The following is a 25,071-nucleotide window of genomic DNA, read 5'->3' as shown; positions in this document are numbered from 1 at the left end:
TGGGATCCACTGAGCCTCCGGGCTTCTCCGACTGAGACTTGAAGTGACAGAGTCAGGTATCGGGGGCCGGTACCCCTCTTGCAGCAGGAATCCCTCTGACTAGGCCAGAATAGCGAGGACAGGTGGCGTATACCGCTCCGTCTGCATCCCCCTGGGATCTTTTTGCCTGCGGAGCTTTTACTCCTCCGGTCCCCTCCAGGCCTTCTTGGGTAAGGACCTTGACTGGGTAGAGACAGCCGTTAACTCTTGCCCGCTCCTCGACTCAAGGCCAGAGTACGAGGACCGTGTCCCCATCAACTGCAGGTTCACACAGAAAGCCACGTTCAGTGATGAAGATCACAATCAAAGACCATAAGCCCAAGATGGCTGGCTATTAAATATGAATTTTTGTTGTGTAACCTCTAAGAGTGTCCTCCACTCTCACCCACTACTAGGTTCCCCCTAACTTTTGGTTCCCCCATCTCCACTTATCCTGGCAGGGGCAGCACTATGGTGCCTTTAAGCCCCCCCCACAGGTGGGAGAGGTGTAGTGTTGGATGCAGAGGTGGGGTCCTGACAGATACACCATCCTTACCTCGAAGGAGAGATACCACACCTCATTAAAGAGATGCAGTACCCCTGTGGCGACCGAACCCTCAGGGGCGCCACACAGGTATGTACTGGGAGACTAGGTCACAGATGTATGGGGGAGACAGGTTATGTGAATGGCTTTGTATGTCATGGTTAGGGTTTTGAACTGGAGTCTCTGAGCAATGGGGAGCCAGTGAAGAGATTGACAGAAAGGAGAGGCCGGGGAATAGCGCGGGGACAGGTGGATTAGTCGGGCAGCAGAGTTTAGGATAGATTGGAGAGGTGCAAGAGTGTTAGAGGGGAGGCCACAGAGCAGGAGGTTGGAATAGTCGAGGCGGGAGATGATGAGGGCGTGTACTAGTGTTTTTGCAGATTCGTGATTGGTATGCTGGAGCTTCTTTTTATTTCTACGGCAAACTACATGGTGGCCATTGTAATAAAATAGTGGTTATTACCCAACTTTCCCAAACTCCTAGGTGATAACACAACTTACAGTAATTGGCAGGTTTGTCTGACATTACCCAAAATATACAAGGACTTTGCTTTGGTCTGTCACTATACACTGGACCGTATCAGACTGTGTTGGAGAATTTTCTTTATTACAAAGGGATGGTACCACCTAGTTGTCCATTTATTCATTGAATAGATCTGTCACTAGATTTCACAATATATTCTGCATACATTATTAAACAGATCTGATGAAGCTGGTGTACTTACTGTGAAAATACATGCCATAATCCATGTCTGTTCGCCACTAATTAATAATATATGCAGTTACAGTAAAATCTGGTGACTGCTCCCCTTTAATTTCCATGAGGAGTAACAGAAAGACAGATATCAAGTTCAGAGGAAAGATGATGCAATTGTTTCATGAAGAATGCAAGTATTTAGTAAAGCAGACATATCATTATAGCCGATGAGATGTCTGGAGCCAAACCCCCCACTTCTGTACACTGTGTAGTGCCCGTTCTCGATTGTTGAAGCTTCTATTTAGTTCAATAAGAGCTTAGCTGCAGTACCTGAGTACGGCCACTACACAGTACATGGAGCTGTGGTGCTAAAGCTCCTTACATTGTGGACAACCCCTTTAAGCTTGCCTTAATAAGCATTTATTGTTAGCTGTGTATAGCTTATGTTTTTTTTCTTCATTTTGGTAATATCATAGAATTTCTTGTAAGGTGATGGAAGTAGTAAACTAATTTGGTTGTATGCTTTGTTACTTTCTTTCTCATTTTTGTGCTGGCAGTGTTTGTATTTCTTTGTTGCTAAGCTGTTGCAATTACTATTGTTGAGTAAAGTCTGTTGAGGTGTGTATTACCACAGATCTCGCTGTAAGCGCTCCACAATACCTTAAGCCTGAAATTACCCAGGAGGTTTTTGTGACAGTTGATGATTTTTTTTGCTAAACACAGTAGTGGATATCAATGGGAATTGAAGTTTTAGCTTTTCCTTTTGCCATTTCCCATCCCTTTGGAAGGACTTTGGCTCAAAAACTGCATCATAAATTGTCTTGAAAACTGCATGTGTGACTGTAGCCTAAAAATAATAGATATAGACATTGCTTGACTAAATTAAATAATATATTCTAGAGTAGAAAAGTGAAACAACCCATCAATTATTGATATAAAAATGAACAAAAATCACATATAATATATGTACTTTGTGCATTCATAATTAGTCCCTGACAAAGTGGGTAGAGATGGGGTGGGGCGAGGGTGTGACAACCCCTGTTTGTCAAATTCATGATGAGAGGTGGTGTTTGGTAGTTACTAACTATCTGCCTGTTCTACCCGACGCCATCACAGCGCAGTCATTGACCGCATCAACATCAATAGAGCAGCTCTTCTTCTAGACAGCCAGCTCCCCGCATTTAGGCAGCGGGGAGCCAGCTATCAATCAGCTTGACGTCAGTAGTCATGCAACGTTAGTAGAGCGATAGAGAAGCCGCTGCTCTGTCAATGTGACATCAGTAGAAGCCGCTGAATAGTTGTGAGGAGCGGTCTGTGACCACTGAGCCAGCAGAGATTCGCACAGGGCACAACAGGCATATAGTTAGCAACTACGTGCCTGTTAGTTCTTAGGCCCATACTAATCATAATATATATATATACATAGTCCAGTATAAGCACTTTAACTATGTAGGTATTTTTTTTTTCTTCTTACAGGTATTTAGAGGACAAATGGTGCAGATATCTTGATATTTGTGGGTGGTTTTGTGAGTGCCCTATGTGTTCATTTATAGGTTTAATGTTGGAGTAATCTACGTCACATAAATGTATCTATATTGATGGGGGGATTTATACCACTATGTCCATAGCTAAAAGATATATATGCTATATGAATATTTGTGTAGCCTGCTTTCATTTATTGGTACCCTTTATATAACTATTGTACAGGGTGGGCCATTTATATGAATATACCTAAATTAAATGGGAATGGTTGGTGATATCAACTTCCTGTTTGTGGCACATTAGTATATGGGAGGGGGAAAACTTTTCCAGATGGGTGGTGACCATGGTGTCCATTTTGAAGTCAGCCATTTTGGATTCAACTTTATATTTTTCAATGGGAAGAGAGTCATGTGACACATCAAACTTATTGAGAATTTCATAAGAAAAACAATGGTGAGCTTGGTTTTAACACAACTTTATTCTTTCATGAGTTTTTACAAGTTTATGACCACTTATAAAATGTGTTTAAGGTGCTGCCCATTGTGATGGATTGTCAATGCAGCCCTCTTCTCCCACTCTTGACACACTGATAGCAACACCACAGAAGAAATGCTAGCACAGGCTTCCAGTATCCGTTGTTTCAGATGCTGCACATCTCGTATCTTCACAGCATAGACAATTGCCTTCAGATGACCCCAAAGATAAAAGTCTAAGGGGGTCAGATCGGGAGACCTTGGTGGCCATTCAACTGGCCCACGACGACCAATCCACTTTCCAGGAAACTGTTCATGTAGGAATGCTCGGACCTGACACCAATAATGTAGTGGTGTACCATCTTGTTGGAAAAACTCAGGGAACGTGCCATCTTCAGTGCATAAAGAGGGCAACACATCATCTTGTAGCAATTTCAGATATCCAGTGGCATTGAGGTTTCCATTGATGAAGAATGGCCCCACTATCTTTCTACCCCATATACCACACCATACCATCAAGATATGAGATGTGCAGCATCTGAAACAACGGATACTGGAAGCCTGTGCTAGCATTTCTTCTGCGGTGTTGCTATCAGTGTGTCAAGAGTGGGAGAAGAGGGTTGCATTGACAATCCAACACAATGGGCAGCACTTTGAACACATTTTATAAGTGGTCATAAACTTGTAAAATACTCATGAAAGAATAAAGTTACGTTAAAACCAAGCACATCATTGTTTTTTCTTATGAAATTCTCAATAAGTCTGATGTGTCACATGACCCTCTTTCCATTGAAAAAAATAAAGTTGGATCCAAAATGGCCGACTTCAAAATGGCCACCATGGTCACCACCCATCTGGAAAAGTTTCCCCCTCCCATATACTAATGTGCCACAAACAGGAAGTTGATATCACCAACCATTCCCATTTAATTTAGGTGTATCTGACGCGCCCCCTGGGACATATTCCTTTTTGAGGGGAATACCCGGCACCGGATCAGATGGGGGGTTGTAGTCTCCGAGCGGCTGTGACCCGGTCCCGTGCCCAGGGCGTCAAGCTCAGTGTGATGTGGCAGTTCTACAGATGTTACTAAAGTTCTTTTGTGTCGACTACGCCACCCGTTGTGATGCGGTCACTGTGGCCGCCGCTGCAGCAGGGTCCGCTGAGGCTGATGGTGGGTGCGCAGCTTGATGAGATAACCCCCAACGGGAGGGGTATAGCCTCAGGGGGGACAGGTGCAGAGGATGGGGGTTGTGGTGGTGCAGTGCAGACGGCAATGAAGACAGAGTCGGGTAGTGCAGTTAAGGGTGTTTACTTACTGCAGATGTTGTACTGGTCACTCCAGCTGCTAGTGACCACCCGAGCCGTGCTGCGTCCACCAGGTCCTGGATCCAGCCAACCCCCAAACAAGTCCGAAGCGTGGCCCTGAGCTCTCCCTCTGTCCTTTCTTCAGCCGTCCCCACCAGTGATCCACCTAGGTCCAGCTCCCTCGGGCCTTCTGTTGGGACACCCTTGGCCCTGGGTTCCCTGACCCTTCATGTGGTGTGCCTTCGGGGTGAATGTGGTGGGTGGCCGTGGCAGATGCTGCCCACGGCCTCCGGTCTCTGGCTGGGGATTGTTTTTACCCCCACCAGTTTGGGTTCCGGTACCCTTTTGCTGACTCCTCACCCGGTGCTCTAATTTGGGTTCTTGGGTCCCTTCAGTCTTCCCCCTCTGGGTCTTTCTCTGCTCCACTCTCTCTCTCTCCAGGGCTGCTGTTTCCTTCTCTCTGCTGATTTGTTCTCTGCATCAGACAGGCTCCTCTCCAACTGACTTGTTCTCTACAACTGACCCTGATTCTAGTTGGTGCCCACCTTATATATCCCTCTATGTGTGAGCTCAGGTGACCAGCACCCAATGAGCTCCTATCACTACCCAGACTGCTCCCCCTATCTGCCCCTACACTACATGGGATGTTCCACCCCCCTCCCACTCCAGCCAGGAACAGACTCGGTCGTACCTGCACATTTCTAAGTGGGAGTACCGTTGGTCTGTTCCTCGGAAATGGGATGTATGTAGTGCATGCAGCCTACCGAGCTCAGTCCCACACTCCATCCTTACCCGGGAGTGGAATATCACACCTCTGGGTTGAGGTGCAATACCCCTGTAGCAGCCGAATCCTCAGGGTGCTACATTCCCCCCTGGTAAATCACAGCACGTCCTCGGGCTGTAAAGACAAAAACACCAAAACATACAAAATTTTTCATATAAACATAATAAAACGTATAAAACATTATATATATAAAACTTTTCATATAACATTCTCGTCGTCTCTTGTTTCAGGTTCCTCCTCCGGACACTGTGCAACGTGTGTCCGGGAAAAGTGCGACAGTCTCTTAGAAAAACAGGTTTTCTATAAAACCGGTAGGGGGCGCTTTAGGACGCGCAACTATTTACAGGGAAAGTTGGCCGCTCTCAGTCCTCGGCCAGGTAGAGGGAAGGGAATGGCTGCTCACAGTCCTCAGCCTGTAGGATGAAGGGGTTAACGGGTAAACAGTTCACTGGTCCCAACGGGGACTATTTTAGCAGCAACGGTTCACTGTGCCCCGACGGGCAACTATATACAGTCTCTACTCCCGTCCTCAACGACGGCTCCCTCCTGCTTTTTCTTGGTGATATGGTGTTGCTTCAGACCCGTCCGGGTCCTCTGGCTCCTCCTCCCCGTACCGCAACTCCTCCTCCGTCAAGCGGTGTACATGGAGGGCGTAAGGTCCTTTGGCACACTTGTGCCGGGTGAAAGTGACCTCGTCTCCGACATAGAGGTCACGGCCTTTGTGACCTTCCGGCAGGTGGGACTCGACGTCTCTGCGGGTCACAAAAACGTCACCGCGGTTGTTACGGTCCCGAATAAAGCCCCACCCATGCTGCGGGTTGAACTTTATCACCGTCCCGATGGTGCGGGGACAGTGCGCTGCACGGGGGTTCCTCCTAGTCCGGCTCTTCTGCTCCGCGCTCCGGATTTGGGCCTGTTGTTCTCTGACCCGCCTCTCCTCCCGTTCTCTCGCAAACTCTGCTAGCTGCTGACGACAACACTCAGTACGCTCAGCGGCGACTGCCCGAGTTTCCTGAGTGAACCCCATTAGGTCTTCTCCGGTGGGGTCCCACTCAAATTGGGCCTCTGCTAGCGGGGGCGAGATCCGTGCCACGGGCTTCGGAGCCGGAATCAGGGGTTCATCCAGGGGTCTTAGTTCCTGCTGCCGTTCCAGCTCATGGTATCCTTCGGGCCAGATGAAGGGCCGCCCGTCCGGCCATGTGAGCTGGCTGAACAAGTCCTCCCCCAGGTGTGGCACCCTTGGTTTTACGGGCGCGGGCGCGGTGGTGGTGGCGCCCGGGTTGCCCAGGCCTTGCGGCCAGGCCTGGGGCACCTGGAAGGTGAAGGGCACCGTTAGGACGGCGGCACCCTGGGCTACCTGGCCTTGCGGCCAGGCCGGAGGCTCCGCGGAGGTAGGGGGCGCTGTTGGTGATGCGGCGCCCGGGGGTACTAGGCCTTGCGACCAGGCTGGTGGTATTTCCTGCTTTGTCACGCTCCGGGTCGAGGCGCGTGACGTCACAGGGGTCGCTGCGGCGGCTTCCGGTCGGGGCCTAGTCCATAGCGGTGACATGGCGGCTACGGGCACAGCAGGGGGACTTTCGGGCTCTGCGACGGGGAGCTGGGGCAGGTAAGCGGTGTCACGGCTTGGGGTATAGGCGTCCCCTTTACCTGCCTCCATGCGTTCGGCTCCCTTCTCGGCGCCGTCTCCGGCCTTGGGTCCTCCCGCGCCATCCTCAGAGGCGGTCTGCTTCCTCTTCCAGGGTAGCGTGCTCCGTTGACTGGTCTCAGCTTGCTGGGTCATCTCCCGGCTCCACTCCGCCAGTATCTCGCGCTGTACCCGGGCCATCCTCCGTGCGAGGCCCTCCAGGGCAGTCTGTGCACACTCCCGGTCTCGGGGGAGCTGCGCTAAGATCTCCGCTAGACCTAGCGGGGTTGTGGACTCTAGCAGGCTCCTGACCATCGGGTCGGTGCTGCTCTGCTCTTCTTCCGGCAGGCTCCTGGCCAGCGGGCCGGTGCTGCTCTGCCCTCCTTCCTCGGTCTCTAGCAGACTCCTGGCCAGCGGGCCGGTGCTGTTCTGCTTTCTCTCCATCTCCGGGTGAGCTCCTCCGCTACTCCTCGTTAGACCTCTTGCCTCCGGGTCCGCTCGCTCCAGACTGCTCCAAGCGGCACCCATCTTTTCTCTTCTCTTTCGTCTCCTCCCACTTCGAGGGCGGTCCCGGGGCAACTCGGTGACTGTCAGCTCCAGGGGTAGTTCTTTCACGCTGACAGACACCTTCAACATCACAGTCTCTGTTGGTGGGGGCGGTTTCCACTTTTGGCGCCATTTTCTGTCCCGGCCCACGATGGGAGGTGGCCTCTTGCCCTCCTTTGGCACGCCCATAATGGCGTCCGCTGCTCTTCCAAGGTGGGAAATCTGCGGTTTTGGCGGGAAGCGTCGCCCAGTGGCGGGAAACTCTGCAGATGGCGGGAACAAGTTGGAAATGGCGGACAATCGGCGGGAAACGACCTGTGATGGGGTCCGATGGCGTGGACCCTCCGGAACCGGCGGGAGACTTCTTTCTGAGGTAAACTTGCACTTTTCTTCAGGCACGCAGTACCCGGTTGTTGTGGGCACGTAATCCTGCCGACTACGCCAAAGTTGACGCGCCCCCTGGGACATATTCCTTTTTGAGGGGAATACCCGGCACCGGATCAGATGGGGGGTTGTAGTCTCCGAGCGGCTGTGACCCGGTCCCGTGCCCAGGGCGTCAAGCTCAGTGTGATGTGGCAGTTCTACAGATGTTACTAAAGTTCTTTTGTGTCGACTACGCCACCCGTTGTGATGCGGTCACTGTGGCCGCCGCTGCAGCAGGGTCCGCTGAGGCTGATGGTGGGTGCGCAGCTTGATGAGATAACCCCCAACGGGAGGGGTATAGCCTCAGGGGGGACAGGTGCAGAGGATGGGGGTTGTGGTGGTGCAGTGCAGACGGCAATGAAGACAGAGTCGGGTAGTGCAGTTAAGGGTGTTTACTTACTGCAGATGTTGTACTGGTCACTCCAGCTGCTAGTGACCACCCGAGCCGTGCTGCGTCCACCAGGTCCTGGATCCAGCCAACCCCCAAACAAGTCCGAAGCGTGGCCCTGAGCTCTCCCTCTGTCCTTTCTTCAGCCGTCCCCACCAGTGATCCACCTAGGTCCAGCTCCCTCGGGCCTTCTGTTGGGACACCCTTGGCCCTGGGTTCCCTGACCCTTCATGTGGTGTGCCTTCGGGGTGAATGTGGTGGGTGGCCGTGGCAGATGCTGCCCACGGCCTCCGGTCTCTGGCTGGGGATTGTTTTTACCCCCACCAGTTTGGGTTCCGGTACCCTTTTGCTGACTCCTCACCCGGTGCTCTAATTTGGGTTCTTGGGTCCCTTCAGTCTTCCCCCTCTGGGTCTTTCTCTGCTCCACTCTCTCTCTCTCCAGGGCTGCTGTTTCCTTCTCTCTGCTGATTTGTTCTCTGCATCAGACAGGCTCCTCTCCAACTGACTTGTTCTCTACAACTGACCCTGATTCTAGTTGGTGCCCACCTTATATATCCCTCTATGTGTGAGCTCAGGTGACCAGCACCCAATGAGCTCCTATCACTACCCAGACTGCTCCCCCTATCTGCCCCTACACTACATGGGATGTTCCACCCCCCTCCCACTCCAGCCAGGAACAGACTCGGTCGTACCTGCACATTTCTAAGTGGGAGTACCGTTGGTCTGTTCCTCGGAAATGGGATGTATGTAGTGCATGCAGCCTACCGAGCTCAGTCCCACACTCCATCCTTACCCGGGAGTGGAATATCACACCTCTGGGTTGAGGTGCAATACCCCTGTAGCAGCCGAATCCTCAGGGTGCTACATATCCCTATAAATGGCCCACCCTGCACATACGTGTATATTTATTTTGGATACCAGTACATTGGCAGTGGATACAGAACCTCACTCTGAATTATCAGTAAACTCACATATCTAACATATTTGCTACATCCTTGCTTGGAAAATTCTAAATATGCCCTGCTACGCGGATGTTCGCTTTCCATAGCTGGTAATACACAATGACAATATCTTTCACTACAGTTCTCTCCACAAGTCACAAAGCCGCCTTTGTGTTGACAGTGGAGCCAGTTATTGAAAACAGTTGAGGAGGCTGGCAGACTGGAGGCAAGTACCAACAGGTCACAGCTATCCGCTGCTTACTCCAGGACACTTCTTAACAAGCCATGATTGGCATATTTCTTTCTCAGCCAGCAATGCAGTGAGTGGAAAGTGCAGAACCAGATCAATCTGCCACAAATCAGCACTTTAATTAAAGCTACGGTCACATTCAATAACCACAGGAAATCAGAAATGAAAGAAGTTTCTCTGGTTTTCTAACATACACTATAGTGGGAGATTTAATCCTGTTTTCTACACTATGTATAATAAAAGTTATTTCACTTCCTCACAATTTATCATTTCCTTGTATTCCGTTGTATTTTGTTATTTTAATGTATCTTAAATTTCACAAAACATATTAGCTGAAATCCTGGCTAGCATACAGTACATGTAGATCAGTAATCTGGCTGGAGAAAATGTTGCACAAGCACTAGCTAAGAACATGCATAGAGTCTGCAGCATTACTTTAGATTTTCTTTAAAGTGGATCTGCTACCACAATATAAACTTCAATTCTTATTAAAGGGGTGGTCCAGGCATAGGTATTGGATGACCTATATACAGGATAGGTCATCAATAGCAAATCAGTGGGGGTCTGATCCTCGGCACCCCCACCGGTCAGCTACTTGCTCCGGCTGCACAGCTTCTGTTATTTTGCATAGAAGCTATACTGCTTTGTTCGGAAACAGCTGATGGCAGCCGCACAAATTGTATGGAGCTACATTTATCAGCCCCATTCAAAATTCTTACATTTGGCTGGAGCAAAAAGCCGAATGATCAGTGGGGTTGTTGGACCCCCACCAATCTGGTATTGATGACCTATCCTGTATGTAGGGCATAAAATACCTATGCTTAGACCACCCCCTTTAAGTAGATCTCTTAGACCTGATATCTATGATTTGCACAAGATCACAGAGCTGAGCATGGATCCAGTCACCTTCTCAATTTGCGGTCGTGACAGCATTCATCAGAGTACTGCCTTACTCTGTGTATGGGTGTAGATGAATAGTCAAGAGGTTATTTTTGATCAGAAATATAGCATGGTGGCTCAGTGGTTAGCACAGCAACCTTGCAGCACTGGGGTCCTGGGTTCAAATCCCACCAAGGACAACATCTGCAAGGAGTTTTTATGGGTTTCCTCTAAGTACTATGGCTTTGTCCCATACTACAAATACTGCTAGGGAATTTAGATTGTGGTCCCCAATGGGGACAGTGATGAATATGTCTGTAAAATGATGTAGAATTAATGGCGCTATATCAGTGAATAAATAATAATTAAACCCCATAATGCCCCATGATATACTGTATATATATATCCATAGTGGAGTGGGTACATATTGCAGTATATAGTGCCAACAATTGAAAGTTTCAAGACCTTAATGGGGATTAAAAATGGGGGTGACATTTTTTTTTTTTAAATGCTAAAATAAAATAAAAACATAGCAATTTGAATCACCATCTTTCTCCCTTCCAACCAAAAATAAACCATACTGTAAAAAACGAATTTGTCATTGCTGCACCCATAAAAGTCCAATCAAAATATAAAATTATTTAAACCCTAAAGGAAAATGTAATACTCTGGAATTGCCATTTTTCTGTTTCTTTATCTCTCCCAAAAATGCAATACAAAGCGGTGAAAATGTCATATATACCCCAAAGTGCTACCAATAAAAAGAAAAGCTAAGCACACAAAAGAGCACACACACAGCTCCATTGATGAAAAAAAAAAGTTAAGGGTCTTCGAAAATGGCAACACATTTTTTTTTTTTTATAAACTTCAGCATTTTAAGCCACCAAAATAATAACGTAAGTTTCGCTCTGCTATAATCGTATTGCAAGGTCAATTGAATGGCTTTGACAAAATCAAAAAAACAATGGTCGAATTTCGGGTTTTGTTGAACTTTTTTGCCGTTTCTCATTACGTTATATGGTAAAGTGAATGGTGTCATTCAAAACTACATCTTATCCTGCAAAAAGCAAGTCCTTTTATTTCTATGTCAATGGAAAAAAAAAAAAAAAAGTTATTGCTCTTGGAAGAAGGGGCGGAAAAACAAAATTGTGCAAAGAAAATATATTATTAGGGTTAATATATAACCGCCATTGTTTTTAACATCACAGAATACGCTCTTACTACCAAGAATCTGTTGTTGTTTGACTACTGCATCATGAATACATGTGTGTATTCTTACAAGTTCCATTACAGTATCACTTAATATTTATATTACAATATTGTATATATTATAATTACCTTTTTTCTTCCATAAGATAAAATAGCTCCAGTCAAATCCTGAAGAGTGCTGAGCTCAAGCTGATAATTGTTCCTTTTGAAGCGTTGCCTTTTTTTTACCCTCTTGTCCTGTGATACATTCCATGCTGACAACGCCAAATCCTCAGAAAAGAGAACCAATGCCCCCTTCCTAGTGCTATACGTCTTATGAGTTGGCACTGCCCAGTAGTCATTGGTAGAATATCGACCACTGAGAAAACGCCTGATGTAAAAATCTTGACGGGACTTCCAGTTCAAATAATCCTAAAATAAGAAGTGAGAAACTGTTAAGAATACTGACACACAATCCGCATGAAAACAAATGGAGAATCATGGATAAAAAAATACAGGTTTAAGGAAACTATCTGGTGTCGCTCATAGCAGCCAATCAGATCGCATTTTTAATTTTCATATTCTAAGTAATAGGAAAATTATGTCAGAATTCATCAGAGAAAAAATAAGATGGATTAGCATACAGGAAAGTACAGTTTGCTTACGATCATATACAGATGAAAAAAAGTATGCCAACGCAGACCGCTCCATTTAAGGCTAAAAGCACACTATCATGGCCTCCCTGGGTGAATGCAATCTCATAGATATGTTTGACATATGTATTTAATGTTTATTCCTCCATATACGCCAAACAGAAGGCTCAGACATAGGCCTCCGATCAAACAATTTTTAACAGAATTCTGGAGTAAAACTGTTTGAAATGTAGCAAAATTTTTAGCTAGGGGGCATGTCTCACAGGATCTTCTGGGGTGTGTCTTTAGGCTGTTCTGCATTATTACCCTGTGAGCCACACCCTCTTGATAAATACCATAAATATTAGTACTAAATAAAAAGACCCATATCTCTGAAACCATATGGCGGATACAAGAAAAACAGTAAAAAAAAACAAAGAAAAAACAGTGACCACTTTTGACCTGGTGACAGATCTGCTGCAGATTTTTAAATAGATTTTTCAGATGCAAAGTGTGAAATCCATGGTAAACTTCTCATGCGACACATGGAAAATGCATCAGCCATCCCATAGAAGCATTAAAGGGGTTGTCCGGTCAAAACCGTTACGTCTGCAGCCACTCTATATGACTTATGAATCCCCCCAAGGCACGTACTGTGCACTGCTTGGACTTGTTGGTTTCAGACTCGGTAACGGAGGGTATGTATGAGTTACACATACCCCCGGCCAGTGGGCTCATCCTCGCTCCATACACTTGTATGCTTTGGGCGAATTTATAATTCTGCAGACACACAGAGTGACTGCAGACTTATTGGTTTTGTCTGGACAACCCCTTTATAGAATGCATATCGCCTAAGGTGGGATTCACAAAGTGCAATTTTTTTGTGTTATGTCAGTAATTTTTGTCTTTACATACGGCATTTGGTTGAAATTTTACTTACTAAATGCAATAAGGAAAAAAGTAAAAGTGAAACACACATAAAACATTTCTACATGTGATACAGATATTCCCATCTTTTACAGAAAGAAATCTAGGAACATTTCCTACAAATTCCCCACACTACATTTCAAACAAGGATTTTTTTTGCCATTAATCATTTTAAAATAATGGTGCAGTTTTTTCTCTCAATCAGTTGAACTCCTCCTGTGTCATCGGGCTGCGTTCACACATTGCGACAGCGATGCAACAACATGATTGCAGAGAAAAACACAACGCAGCCGCAACTTGTGAAGGAAACCTCAGAGAGTAGTGCCAGGTAAAACCTGTACAGTTAACGCTTACCACCCACAGTTCAGGTGTCTGCCTTGTCTTTTGGGGTGCAGCCAAAACTAGCCAGCAGAATGACTGCACCAAATGAAAGTTGAGGAACTTAGCCCCAGGTTGCAGGGTACAGGATTTCATCCAGTATGTAGCTCATCCTGTATTTTGTATCTCTGATCTGGGGTTAGAGGACCACTAGTTCATGTTTTTGTTTTGGGCAGCAGAAAAAGTATATGAAAGTTCTTGCTCTAGGTCCACACAAACGAGGACCTTGCCAACCCTTCTTGATACCTAGAATTGACTGGGACTTATCGACACCTGTACACATTAATTTAGGAATCTTCCAAAATCGAATATTTTAGGAAGCTGTGACTAAGATTGCAGTATTGTTACCACTGCAGTGGTTTCATTGTATACTGAGCTGGAGAAATTTCATAACACTGCATTGTAAATCAGGGTGGCCAACTTGACTTTTTATGTTTTATGCACATCTTATCAAAAAATCACGGACAGCCAATTTTTTTTACAGACACATTGGAGAACCATATTAATTATTAAATCATTATAAGTGATGTATGTCTCCAGCCCATAATTCTGATATGAAGACATCACCTGCATTTACCATAAAGTATTTATTGATGATAATTACAGTCAAAATAATCTGTATAAATTCTTTCAGCTTCAAAAAAAAATCACGGACACCTCACATTTTTTATGGACAGATGTGCCCTATTGGTGCGGACTATCCTGGAATTTCTGGATGGTTGCAACACTGTTGTAAATGTCTATACAGTGATAAACCAAGGGACGCTTCGTCCTGCAGAACACATGGCAGCATGCAGCACTTACCTAGATGTCACTAAGCTTGGCTTGTAATCTTCACTATGTCAGAGTGTGCAGAAAACAAGTAGACGATATTTTCTGACAACATTTCTATGCAAAAATATAGTAAATGACTCAACCTTACAGGCCGGTAAAATGATTACGTTACTAGACAGGATGTAACGTATGAAAATATGTTAAATCTTTGGCTTCTACCCTTCCGAGGGATCAAAGGCACATACTAAAGTGACCATTAAAATACATATCAGGTGTTAGAGCACAGCTGCTGGATGGCAGCTTCACACTATTCACACATCATGGCCACTATGTCAACTTCCTTTGCTAAGCAGCTTTGCCAAATCCAATATTCCTCTGTCTGAGAGACTGCAAGACGCTTAAAACTATGCAATACATGCCATATACTGTACATGCAAATAAATAACACTGTACTGCAGCACTTATTTTTTTTATATTGTGCCAATTATTCTGCACCAGATAGATATTGATTTTTTTTTCTCGAAAAATATTGTAAAATTTCACTTTTACTATGGAAATTCCATTATCAGAGCAGTTACTGTGTGATTTATAATGGCTTGTTCAGATGAGAGTATAACCGGGCTGTTTGCTGCCTGCATGCATAACTGATAGCATACAGACTACATTGACCGCTGAAAATCAATGTAGTGGTTCATATGAAGGTTTTTATACACGGATTGACTGATGATCTGCATGTCAAAAATCGCAGCATGCACTACTTTCATCCAGATCAGACTCGCCCACTATAAGTCAATGGATCCGCACAAAATAGATCCCCATCCGTATGTTATGCGTTTTTCACAGATCTGTTACAATTAAGATAGGAAACTGTATTTAACCTTTTACTATTTTATCAAACTGTTCAAATTGTGCATAGACCGACCAGCGGTGCGTGCTTGAAATCTGCAGCATGTCAATTTCTCTTGCAGTAAATATGTTGATTTGTGGATTTTTCTCATAGACTTGAGGGAGACGAGGAAAATCCACAGGTAAAAAACGCATATGCGCTTTTATCGTGTTTCCATAGCGGAAACACATTAAAAATACATTTAAATCCACACAAAAGTTTATCAAAGCGAAATACCAGAAAGCATCCTAAACCAAGCAGATAAACTTAAAACAGGACATAACAAGAACCAAAAAGAAGCCCAAATTGCAGCATCAAAAATGTGCTAAAAATGCAATAAAAAAAAGCAAATAACCTAATTTACCTAATTGGTGTATAAATGCTGCAGAAAATCTACAACATCAAAAAAACACACAAAACACTCGTAGCAACTTAGCCTCAGGCTACGTTCCCATGATGAGCTTTTGGTGCTTTTTTGACGCTCCGAGTCAAAAACGCAGCGTCTTGTAGTTCCAGCAAAGTGGATGGGATTTATAGAACTCTCCTGCCCACTGTGCTTCTTTGTAATGCCGTGTAAACTGACCTGCAGTGCATTTTTCAAATCCGAAGCATGTTAATTTCTTTTCCCCATACAGTTGCATTAGGTGAGGAAATTCCGCAGATAAAAAAAGCACCTAAGTATATCAATAAAGTTTTGTCAAAGCAAAAAATATGGTAGTATCAAAAACAAAACATCTTTATTTACAGCATGACACACCAAAAAGAGACAAAAAACGCAGGTTCAAAAACGTGATAAAAACAAATGTTTAAAAACGCAGAAAAAAAAAAAGTGCAGAAATTCAGCAACATCAAAAATGCACCAAAAGCTCATCGTGGGAACGTAGCCTTAGAGCTCATTCAGAGCTCATTCAGATGTCCATTGTTTACATACGAGTGCTGTCTGTGTTTGTCACAGAGAGCACTCATGCCTAGTATTGTCTATAGGCCTGTTCACATATCTGTGATTTTTTTCTGGACTGAGGGCAAAATCGTGGAGACATGTCCAATATTGATACTCGTGTCAGATCAAACTCACCGAAGTCTAAGGGTCCGTGAAAAGAATCGGACAGCACTCAAATGCCATCCGAGTGCTCTCCATTTTTAACAAACTATTTAAAAATTAAATAGAAGGTGGAGAAACTTTTTTTTTACTCTGATGAAAATCTGATATGATACTCTGATGAAAATCGGTCCGTTTTTTGTCATACGTGAAAAAATCCAGTCACCAAGAGATTAGCATGAATGGCTCATGGTATTAGAGATTTACATCACATAGTTGTGTGCACACAGTTCTAATATAATATAGCCATATTCTTCTCTGAGTAAAACGCTTTATTGATAGATTTGAGAAATGCAAGGCGAAAAGCACAATAAAGTTCACGGCTGGGGCTGGAGGAATTCCTGTTTGTCATAGCAACGACAAAATTACGGCTGGCGACTGGTGCCTAGCATTGAAAGATAAAATTCTGTCTGTTCACAGACTCCACTATGATATTTGTAGCATTTTTTTCCATTACCAATTCTGGTTCCTTTTTTATCATTTTGTAGATATGATGTTATTTTGGTGTAGTAAAATATTTGTCACAATGTTTTATAATTGTGTTTTTTATTGATTACACAGGTCTACAAACATTTTGTTTGTTCAGGTGCCAAAGATTATTGAATGGATTTAGGGTATTTTGAGGGCGCTGAATTAAAAAATCCCATTACTTTTGCTTAATTTGTTCTAGATTTTGAGATAATTGAAAATAATGCATTCCCTCAAGGCGACTTGTATATGATAACAAATGCAATAGATTTTGGTCTTTTGACTCTTTAACGGTGTCATGAAATATCCCATATAATTATTTCGTATTTCAGTTTGTAGGTTTACAATGCTAGAAAAGTGACTTTTTGAAGCCAGAATTCTAATTATTGACCCCTTTCTGACATTTGTGATAATAGTACGTCCTTGTGCCCTGGGCCTATTGGGCCAGGGACGTACTATTACACAGATTGTGATCGCGACTGCACACAAGAGCGATTGCCGCCGGGTGTCAGCTGATTGTCACAGCTGACACCCGGCACTATGTGCCATGAGCGGTCCCGTACCACTCTCGGCACAATAACCCCCGAAATGCTGCGATCTAAGTTGATCGCAGCATTCTGGTGGCAAGGGGAGGTAAGCGCAGATACTTACCTCCTCTACGGTGTCCCGCGCTGTCTGTGCGGTGTCACGGTGGTTGTCATGGTGACCCGATGCAGGAAGTTAGGCAGACCATGCTCAGAGCACAGTCTAACTTGTGCGCGCAGGGCTGCAGCCTGCATAGCATAGAGATGCTGCTGCAGCATTCCTATGCTATGCAAGCGATCTGGATGAAGAAATGAAAGTCCCATAGTGGGACAAAGTGTAAAAGTTAAAAAAGTATCGGAAAGTGAATTTTTTTTTTTAAATATTAAAAAAAAATGAGAAAAGTAATCCCAAAAAAATAAAAATATATTGTACCCATGAATAAATATTATTCTAAAAAAACGAAAAAATAATACAAGTACACATATTTGGTATCGCCGCGTCCGGAACGACCTAACCTATAAAACTGTTCCCCCTAGTTAACCCCTTTAGTGAACACGGTAAAAAAAAACGAAGCAAAAAACTATGCTTTATCATCATACCAAACAAAAAAATAGATAAAACACAATCAAAAAGATAAGTGTAAATAAAAATGGTACCGCTGAAAATTTCATCTTGTCCCTCAAAAAACAAGCCACAACACAGCTCCATCAGCCGAAAAATAAAAAATGTATAGCTCTCAGAATAAAGCAATGCAAAAAAATTTTTTTTTCTATAAAATAGCTTTTATTGTGTAAAAGCGGCAAAACATAAAAAAAGCTATATAAATGTGATACCGCTGTAAACGTACTGACTCGAAGAATAAAGCTACCTTATCAATCTTAACACACGCAGAACGGCATAAAAAAAAAAACAATTCCTGAATTGTTGGTTTTTATTTATTCTGCCTCCCAAAAATCGGAATAGAAAGCGATCAAAAAATTTCACATGCCTGAAAATGGTACGAATAAAAATGTCAACTCGTCCTGCAAAAAACAAGCCATCACATGACTCTGTCAGCCGAAATATGGAAAAATTATAGCTCTCAAAATATGGCGATGCAAAAACTAGTCTTTGCAAAAAAAAAGCATCTTTTAGTGTGTGACAGCTGTCAGTCATAAAAGCCCTATATGAATCTGGTATCGCTGTAATCGCACCGACCCGAAGAATAAAGTCGTCTAATTACTTATACCGCACGAGGAACAGCGTAAAAAATTAACTCTAGGGTTAGAGTTGTGCTAGGGTTAGGGTTGTGTTAGGGTTAGGGTTGTGCTGGGGTTAGGGCTAGGGTTAGGGTTGTGCTAGGGTTAGGGTTGTGATAGGGTTAGGGTTGTGCTAGGGTTAGGGTTGTGCTAGGGTTAGGGTTAGTGCTAGGGTTAAGGTTGTGCTAGGGTTAGGGTTGTGTTGGGGTTGGGATTTTTTCAAAAGTAAAGAAAAAAAAAAGATGATGGTATGGCGACTAGTGTTGAGCGTTAGTGCTCGATACTTGAGTTTGCATCGGGTGCTCGGGTATGCACTGAGTATCGCGGGTGTTCGAGTCACATGCTCGAGTCTCCTCTCCATATGCTTTGCGGCCAAAAAAACTTTGCGGTGATTGCCTGCCATGCATGAGCGATCCCCACATGTTTTTTTGGGGGTGTCTAACAACCGTGAAACATGCGGGGACTCGAGCATGTCACTTGAGTACCTGCGATACATGGTGCATACCCGTGTACCCGATGCAAACTTAAGTAGCGAGCACTTGCGCTGAAGACTAATGACAACTTATACAATATGATGACCTAATGTTATCAATTTCTGTGTCGTACCTCTGGGTTCAAAATGTTCACTATACCCCTTGATAAAATCCTTGAGGGGTCTAGTTTCCAAAATGGGGTTACTAGGCGCATCAGAGGCTCTCCAAATGCGACATGGCACCAGGCAATTTTGCGTTCAAAAAGTCACACAGTGCTCCTTCCCTTCTGAACCCTGCCGTGCGCCCAAACAGTGTATTTTCCCCACATATGGGGTATTGGTGCACTCAGGAGAAATTGCGCAAAAGTTTTTGGGGTCCATTTTCTCCTCTCCTCTTGTGAAAATAAAAAATTTGGAGCTAAAAAATCATTTTTGTGGAGAAAGTTTGATTTATTTATTTTCACGGCTCCATGTTATAAACTTCTGTGCAGCACCTGGTGGTTCAAGGTGCTCACCACACATCTAGATAAGTTCCCTGAGGGGTCTAGTTTTCAAAATGGTGTCACTTGTGGGGGGTTTCCACTGTTTAGGCACATCAGGGGCTCTCCAAATGCAACATGGCGTCCGCTAATTATTCAAGCAAATTTTACATTCAAATAGTCAAATGGCGCTCCTTCCCTTCCGAACCCTGCCGTGCGCCCAAACAATGTTTTTTCCCCACATATGGGGTATATGCATGCTCAGGAGAAATTGCACAACAAATTTTGGGGTCCAATTTTTCCTGTTACCCTTGAAAAAATATAAAAATTGGGGTTCATTTTTTTCTTCAACATTCCAAAAATTCCTGTGAAGCACCTAAAGGGTTAATAAACTTCTTGAATGTGTTTTTGAGCACCTTAAGGGGTGCAGTTTTTAGAATGGTATCACTTTTGGGTATTTTCTGCCATAAAGGCCCCTCAAAGTCACTTCAAATGTGATGTGGTCCCTAAAAAATGGTTTTGTAAATTTTGTTGGAAAAATTAGAAATCGCTGGTCAACTTTTAATCCTTATAACTTCCTAACAAAAAAAAGTAGATATGTGGGAAATGTTATTTATTAACTATTTTGTGTGACATATCTCTCTGATTTAAGGGCATGAAAATTCAAAGTTTGAAAACTGTGAAATTTTCTAATTTTTTGCCAAATTTCTGATTTTTTCACAAGTAAAGTAGTCATATCGAAGAAATTTTACCACTATCATGAAGTACAATATGTCACGAAAAAACAATCTCAGAATAAGTGGGATCCATTGAAGCGTTCCAGAGTAATTACCTCATAAAGTGACAGTGGTCAGAATTGTAAAAATTGGCCTGGTCATTAACATGCAAACCACCCTCGGGGGGTAAAGAGGTTAAATATCTCAGAAACTAGATCCAATCTGCCAAAACCAAAGTCATATTCTTAATCAGCACCATAAACTTAATATAAAACCATTCAGACATCGTTGGCACCAAAACCACTGTATACCAGTGTTATAATACATTTAGAAATAATGCATGTCTATTTTGGGGTAATTGAGTCACGGCTAGTGTTATAGCAATGATAGGTGAGGGTAACTTTTAAGGAGGCATTTTGTGTATTTTTTACTTCTTTTTTATTGCATGGATTATCTGCACCATATACTGTATATATTTTTATTTTACACTAATCATTGCCACTATAATTGAAGTTGCACTGTTTTCTAGTTTGACCTAGGCCGAGCAGTAGCAATCATTTGACCAGTATCAAGGTAGCTCTCATTTTTCTTCTCTAGACAGTTATTTATCCAGATGTCTCAATTTTTCTCTGATGAAGCCACCATCAGATTGTTTGGGACTTCTGGAAGAATGATTGTAGGTGACCACTACCATGAGTCCTATGTCATGCCAACAGTAAAGCATACTGAGACCATTCAAGTGTGGAAGCTTTTCATGCATAGAGTGGGGTCATTCACAATTTGGTTACACCTTGACACTGATGGAATGACGTCAGCTTTTTTTGATTAAAAACCATGATTACTAAGTGTTACCCAATGTTATTTATATGCACTATTGCGTTTACTTATTTACTTACAGCAGGGTATATGTTCATTTTGTTTCTGTCTTAGGTTTTGTCTATTTAATGGCCAGTGTGAACATGCTCCTATTTTGCATGCCTACCAACTTATACTACAGTTCATTTTTTTCGGTTAAGTATCGCTCACAATTTTGCCTAAGAACATTGCTATGAATGAAGAATGATGTCTACACATCCTCCAAGAGCAACTTCTCCCAACGACCCAGGAGCAATGTGATGATGGTGACCATGTCACAAGCAAAAAGTGGTAATACTAGTGTTTCGGTGAACAAAACATTGAAATTTTGGGTCCATGGCCAGGAGACTCCCCAAATCTCAATCCCATTGAGAACATGTGGTGAATCCTCAAAAAGTGGGTGGACAAACAAACACAGAAATTATGATAAACTCCAAGCACTGATTAGACAAGAATATGTTGTCATCAGACAGAATTTGGCCCAGAAGATGACATCCAGCTGCCAGGCCGAAGGACAGAAGTCTTGAAAAATAAGGGTCAATGCTGTAATTATTGAGTCTTTTCATGAACTTGATTTGTCAGTAAAAGTTTTATGAGATGCTGATAATTGTACTTTTGGAACCATGGAAACATCTGACAAAAGATCTAAAAAAAATAAAGCAGCAAACTTTGTGAAAACCAAATTTTGAGCAGGATCAAAATTTTTTAGAGGCTTCAGAATGCACCACCTTGGTCAATATGCGTGTGTAGAGGTAAGATTTTTATAAATTTAAAAAATGTACACCCCCTACTCATCCTTCATATATTATATAGCATTTTAAAATAATGCAGATATTCGTTCATTTAGACTCCAGGTTTTTTTTCTGCCATTTAACTTTTTTAAGCTGACAGAATTAGTCTCACAGGCTTATTTATAAGACTGAATTGATGCCATTTATGGTAGAAACATATACTCGGTTGTTCAGTCTGAACTGCATAGTTATTGCTGGTCAGAGAATATGCTCTGTAGACTGCATGTACCACGTGACAGGATACAAAAAACTGACCAGCAACTCCGAACAGAATAAAACAAGTGTGAACAGATGCAAGCTGCCATGACTGCATAATATACCAAAAAAAGAATATGCCCGCACACGGCAAGCATTAAGATGTATGCAAACATTGAGTATATGAAATATAAACGCTGTTTTTAGTTAGTGGGCTCTCACGCATTGGCCAATTTATGAGCTAGGTACATTCATTTTCATAAGTATTTTCTATAGCGCAGTAATGTTTTCATGTATCTTAGCGCATATAGTGTTCTGCTGTATTCTTTTGTTTGCAATATGACAGGCTCTCTTTGAGGCTTCATCCATGTTAGGCTATGTGCCCACGTTGCATTTATGAAGCAGAAAATTTCTGCTGCATAAATGCAAGTCCTCTCCCGGAAAAACGCATGCGGAATTCTGCACGCGTTTATCGCGCATTTTTCGCGCGTTTATCACGCGTTTTCCACATGCGGAATTGCCTTGCGTTTTTTATGCATTGGACAAAGGCAATTCCGCTTGCGGAAACGCAAAATTAAATGACATGCTGCGGATTTTTGAACGCGGCATAAACGCTGCGGAAAAATCCGCAGCATGTGCATAGAACTTGCGGAATCCCATTGGGGACCATGGGGTGCGGATATACATGCGTTTTTCAAGCGTTTACGCTGCGGAAATTCCGCAGCATATACGCTTGAAAAATGCTACGTGGGCACACAGCCTTACAGATGAAACACATCCCAAATCTAATGGCCAAAAGAATTGTCAAAAGGGTGTCAAACCAGAGCATCTTTTTGACAAGCAACTTATCTTACAAGTCACCTCTCTTCTATCCAAAGTGACTCACCAGGAAGTGTTGGAGAAACCTGTCCCGATTTCGGACACAAATTTTGAGAGCTAATGGGACCTATTTTTCACCTCATTAATCACACTTGTATATAGATAAGGAAGTGCAGGCTACAATGTTTCTGTCCCCACAAGCACCCAAAATCAATCAGAGCAAAGAGCCCTGGAGTCTGCTCACAAAGCACAGCCCTCCACAAGCTTGTGATATTTTCTGTCAGTGACAAATATGGATGGTATGGAGGAATCAGGGAGTAGTCTGAATACTCACTGGCAATCACTAATTTAAAGAAGACAAAAGAAGAAAAAGTCTACATTAAACATTTGTATGGAATGAAGGCAAAAAAGGAGCTCACGACACTTGCTAATCTTACAGATTCTTACAGATTTGGAGGGTGCTAGATCCAGTTGGTGTAGCATGGCAATAACAAAAGGAGGGAGGGGGAATACAGCATCTCCATCCGGTAAGTATAAAAAAAATATTTATTTAAATCCATTAAAATGAACATTGTACAGAAAAAACATTAAAACTGACACATTTCTGGTGAAAAACGCTCTATGATTAAGGGCAATTTTCGCCAGAAACGTGGCAGTTTTTACATTGTTAGCTTTAATGGATTTAAATAAATGAAGTTGCATTTACATGCGCTGAGTTCAGGCAGTTAAATGAGCGTGATCGACAATATTGAAGTGGTTCGGCGCCTCTTTACCGACCTCTTTACACCAGCTGATGAAGAATGATGGGTGCAGAACAATCACTAGGAGATTAATCTCTCCCCATACAGTATCATGTTATCAGCAGCACATCTGCAGTTTGCACAGAGTGATGTGCTGCTGAGAACAATGATTTTTCTTCCACCATAAAAAATCCAATCACCCTGTGAATAAGCAGCATTTTGCTCCTTCGTTGGGTGATTGCTGACTTGTTTACACCTATGAAATATCGCCTGCGCTGCCAGGATTTATAAATGTGAAAGCTACATACACACACACCATATGTGACACACATGATGCATGTTACACAGACATACAGTTGTGCTCAAAAGTTTATATTCCCCGGCAGAATTTTTCCTTTCTTGGCCTTGTTTCAGAGAATATGAATGATAACAAAAAACCTTTTTCTCCACACATGGTTATTGGTTGGGTGAAGCCATTTAGTGTCAAACTACTTTGTTTTCTTTGTTTAAATCATAATGATAACCAAAAACATCCAAATGACCCTGATCAAAAGTTCACATACCGCAGTTCTTAATACTGTGTATTGCCCCCTCTAACATCAATGACAGTTTGAAGTCTTTTATGGTAGTTGTGGATGAGGTTTTTTATTTTCTCAGATGGTAAAGCTGCCCATTCTTCTAGGAAAAAAGCCTCCAGTTCCTGTAAATTCCTGGGCTGTGTAGCATGAACTGCGTTCTTGAGATCTCCCCAGAGTGGCTCAATGCTCAATGATATTGAGGTCAGGAGACTGAGATGGCCACTCCAGAGCCTTCACTTTGTTCTGCTGTTGCCAATGACAGGTCAACTTGGCCTTGTGTTTTGGATCGTTGTCATGTTGGAACATCCAAGTATGTCCCATGCGCAGCTGATGAGTGCAAATTTGCCTCCAGTATTTGCTGATAACGTGCTGCATTCATCTTTCCTTCAACTTTTACCAAGTTTCCCGTGCCTTTGTAGCTCACACATCCCCAAAACATCAGCGATCCACCTCCGTGCTTTACTGTAGGTATGGTGTTCCTTTCATCATAGGCATTGTTGACCTCTCTCCAAATGTAATGTTTATGGTTGTGGCCAAAAAGTTAAATTTTGGTCTCATCAATCCAAATTACCTTGTTCCAGAAGTTTTGAGGCTTGTCTCTGAGCTGTTTGGCGTATTGTAGGCTAGATACTTTGCGGCATTAGCGCAGTAATGGCTTTCTTCTGGCGACTCGACCATGCAGCCCATTTTTCTTCAAGTGCCTCCTTATTGTGCATCTTGAAACAGCCACACCACTAGTTTTCAGAGAGTCCTGAATTTCAGCTGGTGTTATTTGTGGGTTTTTCTTTGCATCCCAAACAATTTTCCTGGCAATTGGGGCTGAAATTTTTGTTGGTCTACCTGACCGTGGTTTAACAATGATTAACAATCATTAACAACGATTTTCTATTTGTTAATCACAGTTTGAATGCTGCTGACTGGCATTATCAATTCCTTGGATATTTTTTGTATCCCTTT

The 25,071-nt window shown here is 43.3% G+C and overlaps 1 protein-coding gene across 6 annotated transcripts in view; it reads right to left on the bottom strand.

Annotated features, from left to right (window-relative positions):
- KIAA2012 (KIAA2012 ortholog) overlaps nucleotides 1–25,071 on the bottom strand; it is a 276,644-nt gene that overhangs the window by 224,274 nt on the left and 27,299 nt on the right. For all 6 annotated transcript variants that reach the window (XM_073646453.1, XM_073646458.1, XM_073646452.1 and 3 more), the window contains exon 2: nucleotides 11,693–11,974. In XM_073646453.1, the coding sequence (XP_073502554.1) occupies nucleotides 11,693–11,974 (282 nt within the window). The remainder of the gene's footprint in view (nucleotides 1–11,692; nucleotides 11,975–25,071) is intronic.

Source organism: Phyllobates terribilis, unplaced genomic scaffold, assembly GCF_046119375.1.
Source record: "Phyllobates terribilis strain yellow unplaced genomic scaffold, ASM4611937v1 Scaffold_9__5_contigs__length_417890890, whole genome shotgun sequence".
NCBI lineage: Eukaryota > Metazoa > Chordata > Amphibia > Anura > Dendrobatidae > Phyllobates > Phyllobates terribilis.
This window is presented reverse-complemented; position numbering and strand designations above follow the sequence as displayed.